This window comes from Balaenoptera musculus, chromosome 14 (genome assembly GCF_009873245.2).
Source record: "Balaenoptera musculus isolate JJ_BM4_2016_0621 chromosome 14, mBalMus1.pri.v3, whole genome shotgun sequence".
Lineage (NCBI taxonomy): Eukaryota > Metazoa > Chordata > Mammalia > Artiodactyla > Balaenopteridae > Balaenoptera > Balaenoptera musculus.
In genome coordinates this window covers 20,726,260-20,734,375 of record NC_045798.1, presented here as the reverse complement: position 1 = coordinate 20,734,375, position 8,116 = coordinate 20,726,260, and the positions used below count along the sequence as shown (strand labels likewise).

Here is an 8,116-nt window from a genome sequence, read left to right as displayed (position 1 = left end):
TTCACGTGTCATTGTCAGAATTTGTTTTGAGAAGGACTGAATGAGGATGGGTATGTGTAGTGAGGCAGCTGCAGAAGGAGTACTTGGGAGCTTGGTCTTGTATGTGAAATGGGTAAAAATGTGACTGCAACATCTCACTTGATGGTTAGTTGTGAGAAACCCTTCCAACTCAGTGTGGGGTTTGGTCCTTTCAGGTGGTCTTTCCCAGATGATACTGGAGAAAGGAAGGACTTGATGTAAGTTAACTGATTATTCCCTGCAAGGCTAGCCATTTTGGGAGATGTGTATGTAGTGTGTGGTTGAGTAAAATACTCTGACCAGGCACATCAGGCTTTGAATGTCAGGCTCACCTCTAATGAACTGTGGAATCCTGCATAAATTACTCAGTCTCTATAAGCTTCAGTTTCTCATGTAACATGGAGATGGTAATAAACAATTACCCTTCTAGAGTGGAGATTCTTAGTGTTAAGAGAGATGGTACTTGTAAAATGCTTACTAGCACAGTATCTGGCATATACGTACTTGGTGAATGTTGGCTCTTGTTTTCACTGGTTCCTTTCCTTTAATTAGGGCACAGCTGTGTATCAGTGTTGGGCTGAAAGTTGAGCTGAACCATGCTGCCAGCTGGGCGCCACTAAGTGTCTCCCTTCCCATAGCCTAGCCCTTCTCCTGAACTCCCATGGCAGCCCTGGCCCCAACCACATAACCCGAGTGAAAGCATGGAGGCAGAACATTGCAAGTGAGGCAACCAGTGTGATCAGAGCAGGTTTGTGGGTACGCATATGTATGGAGGTGGGAGGTTAGGTTATAAGGAGGGGTGGGGTCAAGACTACTTGAGAGGGTACTAAGGACATAATTAGAGGTTTTAGACTGGGAATAAGGAATTTAAAGGGATTGCCTTGATAATGCGAAATTGACTGGCAGAAATCTTTGTGTGCTGGACTGGACTAGTGAGAATATGGGGAGAGGGAGGGAGTGGGCATATAGCTATAGAGGAGAAATCTAAACTCGGTAACTGACTGACTTGCTCTTTGGAAGAGAAGTCAAAGATTATTTCAGTATGGATTACAGGGATGATAGAGAAGGGTAGTCCCTGAGAAAATCGAGAAGGGAAACAGATTTACAGGAAGACAGAGTTTGATTTTAGATGTAGTGAGCTAGAGCTTCTAGCAGGTTGTGAGGAATGAGGATGTGGGATTTTCCACATACTCAGCCTTTTCCAGTACTTGTTACTCCTATTACCTTAGTGACAGTTGTTTCCCTCTCATAGTCTTCCTAGAGCCTGGGTTTAGCACTGTCCCCACAGCCAGCAGATAAGCCTCTCAGGCCTGGTATCCTAGTCACTTTGCAGGGTGTAGACCTTGATATCACTGGTACATTCATGATAGAGGCCATAATTTAGAACCTACCCCGGCTCTTCAGAGAGACATTGGCTTTCTGAGCTATGGGATTTCCAGCAGGGTTTACTTTCCAGCCAGGGCATATATTGGGTTTTGGGGGAATCCTCAGATTCACTTCCATTGGGCAATGAAATGCCAGGATGTTGGGGAGAGAAGGATGCTGAAATCCAAGTTCATCCAAGGCCTCAGGATGTGCTTTGAACAGGCCTTGCTTCCATCATTCAACACCCTCCCCTTCCCCCATCGGTGGCCCCTGGTGTTTGAGGAGAGCATTACCCTACCCCTCCTTTCTCTCCCTTTTGGGCTCAGACTTGGGAGTTCTGGGAGAGAGGTACAGTCTTGTATTAGGAATGCTGCCTGGGTAGGGCCACCAAGGAGGGTTATTCCTATAGCGCAAAGCTTTCTCTTCATGAACTCCAATGCTAGAGTTGTTTGGCTATCACAGCATGGCTTGAATTTCCTATGAATTTCCATTTTTCTTTCCTAATCTTTTATAGCACAGCTAATCAGACTCACTATCCTGTGCCATTAACTAGTTAGAATGCTTTTAGCTGTGTTAAATAGCAGACGCTAACTTATTAACCAGCTGCAATGGAAGAAAACTTGGTCTCTCACATAAGTTTTCTGGAGTCCGATGGGCTTATGGTAGCCTTTTTGGGTTGTGTCATGAGGATCCCAATTCTTTCCATCAAGCTACTCTTGTCCACTGCAGTTTGTTGGCTTTGCTGGGCAGTTGGCTCCCCTCACTGTCGAAGAATGTCTGCTCAGTCCCAGGCTTTATATCAGTATCCAGAGGATACTAAAGAGGGCTGAGTCTTATCTTTTGGGGAAGCCATTTCCTAGAAGCTGCCCAGCCAATTTGTCTCTGCATCTCATTCCCATTCTTGAACCAGTTGTTGATAAAGGGAATAGAACTATTGAATCAGTTTACTCCAATAAGTTATCTTCATTCCTGGAGTTTGTCTCTTTCATTCAGGCCAGTGGACCTGACCTCCCTTCCATCTTAAGAGCCTGGCTTATAAGATACTTAACAGCTGTCTCCTAGAAGAAGGCCTGGCTGTACTTTCCCATTTTTTTCCCCCTACTTCTCATTGATTACTACTAACTTCCCAAGTACTGGCTGCTCAACTGCTTCCTTGGGGGCGGGGGCACTATTCTTTCCTACCTGACCCCCCTCCTTAACTTCCACGAGGTTCTCTGTGGCCCTCTGCCGTTTTACTTTGAGGAGGCCTTGCACATCCTTCCAGTCTTGATTGCTTCTAAACTCATTTCATGCCTGCTAAGACTTCCCACAGTTGCTCCATGTAAGATACCTTGTTAGCTGAGACATCATGTCATCAAGTCCTCCTGCCCTTACTCTATATATCTGGCTTTAGCTCCTGAAGACTGCATTAACTTCGTTGCCGCGTACCTTTCCATTCACCAAAAGTTTTAAGATCTGTGCCGTTTAGCTTCTGCTGTGCTATTCTTAGCAACACTCCTTTATTTCCTTCTGGCTCCATCTCACCAGTTATTGGCTAATGACTTTGCCCACTGCTTGGTGCCTGCATTTGTTCATTTCTGTCATACCAGCTTCTAGTCTGAAAAGGAGGCCCTCACTGGCAGCTTCAAGCCAATCCTCCCCACTCTACACCTATTAACTATTGGTTCAACATGAAAGGGAAGGTGAAAGGACACACAGGAAAGATGGAATTAGATTCAGGTGTTGTGTTCTGCCACTGTTACTTGAGATTGTTTTCCAGCTTTTGTTTATAGAAACAAAGCATTTGTGAGAATTCTAAACAGGGCTTATTTCTGAAGTTGAAGAATCACTCAGCAAATCCTACTGCAGGGAGGGAGGGCTAATGAAGCTGAAGTACTAGGAAGAGACAGACCTCATGCTCAGTTCACAAAGCCAGGTTTGGTTGAAAAGCAACCTGCTTTCTTGTGTTCCTGGAAGAATAGGGCAGGGTGGGCAGCTCCAGGTTTATAGGCTGCACCCTTAACACTCAGGCTGTTTTTCACCCTTGTACTCAAAATCCACCCATCTTGTTCATTTCACCTGTGAATCAGAGAATGGCCTCATTATTTGACCCTCTAGTATGAAGTCAAAGTAGCTTTGATGGCCCTAAATAGACAAGTATCGAGATACTGGGTGAGTTAACTTGAAGAGCTCAAGAAGATTTGTCACCTCAGATTGGTGGGACTAAAAAACCTTCAGCGAGGAAAGGGGACTTGAGGCCATAGTTAGAGTATTATAGTAGAATCCTTTTCTCCAATGTTGTGCATGTAGTTAAGATGAATAATTAAAATAATTGTGAGCTGAGGAATGAGGTAAAGCACACAAGAAATCAGTTAACACAGGCACCAGAGTCTTGAGGGAAGTTTTATATGGAAAAAAATTATGGATTGAATCAGAACTCTAAGGCCCCATTTTTCCCTATAGGGGACTTTGACCTGGAGAACAGGAAGGCAACGAACTGTTGACTTTTACCCCAGTAAACAAATTGTTTCACTAGGTGGGTTTAATTTTAGAAATTGCACACCATCATCTGGTATTATTAGCCACAATCAATGCTACCTGTAAGGTCAGCCCAGCCTAAACTGGCCCATTGGGGTCTTTAAGGCTCAAGAAAGAGGGCCATAGCTTCCTTCTCCCAAATGAGAGTTCAATTCCATGAGTTTTAAAGAAAAAACTTTTAAGATAATTTCCCTCAAAGAACCTAGTGAAGAGGAAGGGATTCAGGAAGAAATAAACACAACAATGCCATTCACTTCATTCACACACTTAGCATATGCAACTTTAATCAACCAAAAGAAAAAGTCCCAAATGTACAAGTGAAAAAAAATCCATACTGTTGACACAGGCTTAACTAATATCAGCTACTTTTATGTACAGCTGTATAAGTTCAAAAAAGCTATCCTATATGTATGTACAAAAGTTGTTTATACACAGGTCTGTACATAAGGGTCTATACATTTATTTCCTCAGAACCCTTAAGGTGCCACCTTTTGGTGAAGACACCAACACTTCATTCACATATCTTACAAAAAAAGACTGTTTCCTGTATTCAGGACTGACAACACTGCATCCTGTATTCAGACCATGTAGGCTCCACTCGATTGGTTAATAAGTTCCTTCCATCATAATGCAGACAACACCAGGTGCCTGGGTGCCCTTAAACAGCTTTGCACAGAGTGCTACAAAGTAAAAGCCCATAAACCAACATGAGATGAGGAAGCAGAGTCCTGACCAGGGTGCCACCAAAAGGTCCAGGCTTAGACAAGCCTGCTGCCCTGCTCACTGTCGGTACTCCAGTTCATCTACACTGATGACTTTGGCAGGCATGGAGGGCAGGGGCTGCTGTAGCACATCTGAGCCAAACCATTTGGCAAGGCCCACGGGGGAGCTGCTCCTCTGGCTGGGGCGGTGCTCTAGCTGGGAGTGCATATGAGGCAGGCCTGACCGGCTGGGCACATTCTGAGGTGTCGTCTGAACGCTGACAGCAGCTGCCTGGGAACCAGACCCTGGAGGATGAAGAACTGTGGCGATAAGAAAGAAGGTTATCACTCAGAGCACAAGGAGGGGAGGTAGTTCTCCAGCAGGCCCTGCTTCACTCAAATCCTATCCATGAAACTCCAAACAGAATTCTTTACCATGTGATTGATTCTAGGCTTCTTTAGGAAATTCCTTTGCAAAATGCCAGAAGACAGTACCTTGGAAAGCTGAGCTATTCAGAAGCAATCCATATTGAGAGCCCATCCTAGATGACATGCCTACTACTTCCCAAGACAAGCAGAAACAATGACATAAGCTGGTGAGAGAGCATCTACTCTCGGCAGTCCCTATGCTGAATCTGTCGGAAGGATTCTCAGCCTCCTCTCCCCTAAGAGGCAAAGGGACAAAAGAAAAAAAAAAAGCCAGAGCACACCTGGCTCTCCCACTGGCTTCACAGGAATTCCAAATCCCACAGAGGTTGGTTTACTTCATCCTATTCTCTGATTACACCCTTATCCCAGTCTTGCTAGGGTGAATGGTCAGTGTCATTTTATCCCCTTCACTGGAAACTGGTTCAAAAACTTTAAGCCTGAGCCCATCCTCAGCTCACCTAGCCCATTTCTGAACCTACCTGAGCGCTGTAGCTGCTGTTGCATCATTGCCAGATGCAGAGGTGTCCCAGGACGAGGGTTTAGGAGAGGGTGACTAGTGGCAGGTAAAGGGTAAAAGGGTTGACCCAGGATTGGGCCAGATAGTCCCTGTAAATGAGTCAGGTCCATCCCAGGAGGAAGCACACCTATTGGGCAGAAAGAAGAAACTGGTGAGAAATAATCTACCTGGAAATTTTCAAGCCTGACTATACAGTTTTGCTAATCAGAAAGTTTATTAAGAATGAAGAATGCTCAATGCTAGGTTCCTGATCTTTTAATCGACTAAGGGATAGATCAGATTGGACCCACTGGTTAAAATGGAAAAAACCTAGTAACATCTTTTTAGGGATGAAAACCTTCATCAGTTCTAGCAACTGTCATCATGCCAGGTCAGAAACTCACCAGCTTGGAGCAAACTTGGAAGATGCTGTGGATGTACTCCCTGGGCCAGCATCCTTTGGACCAACCCTGGGTGAAGCTGGTGAGCAGGCCGAACGATGGGGACATGGGGGACAAGGGGGACTTGGTGGACAGGGCGGAGAAAAGGTGTTCCTGGAACTGGAGATGCCAAGGTGGGTGTTTTTCTCCCAGTTGCTTTAGGTCGATAATCTTGTTCTTTGGTGTAACGATTGGTCTGGGATAGTGGGGTGGAACATGAAAACCGCTGTAGGGTTGATAGTTTGGGATTTGTAGTGGGAGAAGAGTCTCGATCAGCAGTGGGCACAGAGCTGGATGACAGGAGGGTCTCTGTAAGGATCCAGAAAGAGAATATTTTGGTATTGGCAAACTTTTCTCAAACACATTGTCCTCCCAATGATCCAGTAACTCATTTCTTAGAAAGCTCACAATCCTTATTTGATCCCCTCAACAGATTTAGAGGATTGCATTGTAGGGACCATCGTTTGGCCTTATGAACAGGCCTAGTCAAGGTCATGGGTAGTTAAGGACAGACCTGGGAGTAGACCCCAAGTTTTCGAGTCTTCCAACACCTTGCTGCAAGAGTTTATTTTTGCTACACTAAAAAACCAAAGACTCTGAAGTTGTAAATGAGATAACTTTTAAGAAGCCCACATCTTTGTTCTTATAATCTTCCCAATCCAGGAATAGCTATGGGCAAGCAAGCCTGGCATATCAGGTCTGGTGGTCTAACTCAGTTGGGCACCCTGGTCTGCCCATATGCCTGTGGTCTGCATCTGTGTGGGAGCTAGTCCTGTCCTAGTCAGCTGCTTGGGATTAACACGCTTTCTAGTCTAAGGGGAAAATCAAGTGAGTAAAATTATGCAAATCCATCACAACAGAAAGCTTAAAGAGTAATTATAGTCTGGTGAAGGAATCTGAACTGCCTTTTAGTAGGACCAACAGGATTTCCTTTTTTTTTTTCTCAGAAGCTTTCTCACAGGCAAAAAGCTCTCAGACCAATACTCTAGACCTATGTAAACCTCACTCATTAGAATGTTTCACTATGTCCTTAAAATCCCAACTGTGCAACCCCTAAAAACCTCTTACATTTTCTACATATTTATAAAAGGCTCTCACACACCTCCTATATGCTTCACCCATCGCACAGATTTTATTGGATGATTAGTCTCCACAGACTGGAGAGAACCTTTCAGAAATAAACCTGGTTGAACTTCTATTAATTTGCCAAATAAATGTACTAATAATTCAAGCCAAAATAAGGATCCTAAACTAATGCTTGTTCTTCCTAATACCAGCACTCATGCCTGCCACTGTTAGATGGGTCAGAATTTCAAGTGGCTGAAGTAACTGTGAGCTGGTCCAACCCTTCTCACTGTTAGTCTTGCCCAGGGCTTTGCAGGCTGATGCTCTGTCACATACTTTATTGGGCAGTACATCCTCAACAGCTCTGCAGTACCTTCGCTGGGCTTCTGAGTGTCCTCTTTACTGTCACCAAGAGCTGCTTTTCCAGATGCTGGCTCCTCCTTGCTTTTCTCTTTGCTCTCGTACATCTTACGAATCACTGAGGTAGGAGTGAAGGAAGGAGAAAGCTGCAGAGAAAAACAGTATTAACACATTCTTTAAATGCCTTTCCTAATCAACTGGCCAACTACTGAAGCTGAAGAGTCCCCTTCTGGCTACATGTGGCAGAGGCCAACTCCAACGTTCTGGTCTCTAGCTGCTGGAAGAAAAGCAACAGGATGGGCCAAATAGGCAGTGGCCCAAGTGCACCATCCCATGCTCACAATTTCATCAAAACCTAGATTTAGCTCTAGCATAAAGGTAGTTGAAGCACAGGAGCTTCAACCTACCTGTCTGTGGTGATGGGGATCTGCCTATGCAGCCTCTGCTTCAGGATTAGGCTGGGAAGGGGGAAAGAACATGGCCAGAAGTATACCCTGAAACAGCAGCCCTCCCAGCTAGGAAAGGACATTTCAGCGACAACCACAGAACCTAAATTTCTCTATACTCCTAATGTTTCCCATCATAACCTGGCTACCAGAAAATCCACAATTATCTTCTTAAAGGTCTCCTCAGCCACCAGTACTCACTATTTGGGGTCATTTGTTCCCACCTCTTTATTGCCTACTTTTACATTGATTATTTTACTATGCATGCAACTTTTCTCA

At 44.7% G+C, this 8,116-nt stretch overlaps 1 protein-coding gene across 6 annotated transcripts in view; it reads right to left on the bottom strand.

Moving 5' to 3' along the window:
* Positions 1–4,154: 4,154 nt before the first annotated feature.
* Positions 4,155–8,116, bottom strand: part of EIF4ENIF1 (eukaryotic translation initiation factor 4E nuclear import factor 1) — a 41,419-nt gene continuing 37,457 nt past the window's right edge. For all 6 annotated transcript variants that reach the window (XM_036874838.1, XM_036874840.1, XM_036874837.1 and 3 more), the window contains exons 16-19: positions 7,405–7,537; positions 5,931–6,275; positions 5,510–5,674; positions 4,155–4,922 (exon numbers count right to left, since the gene is read on the bottom strand). In XM_036874838.1, the coding sequence (XP_036730733.1) occupies positions 4,681–4,922; positions 5,510–5,674; positions 5,931–6,275; positions 7,405–7,537 (885 nt within the window). In that variant the 3' untranslated portion in view covers positions 4,155–4,680. The remainder of the gene's footprint in view (positions 4,923–5,509; positions 5,675–5,930; positions 6,276–7,404; positions 7,538–8,116) is intronic.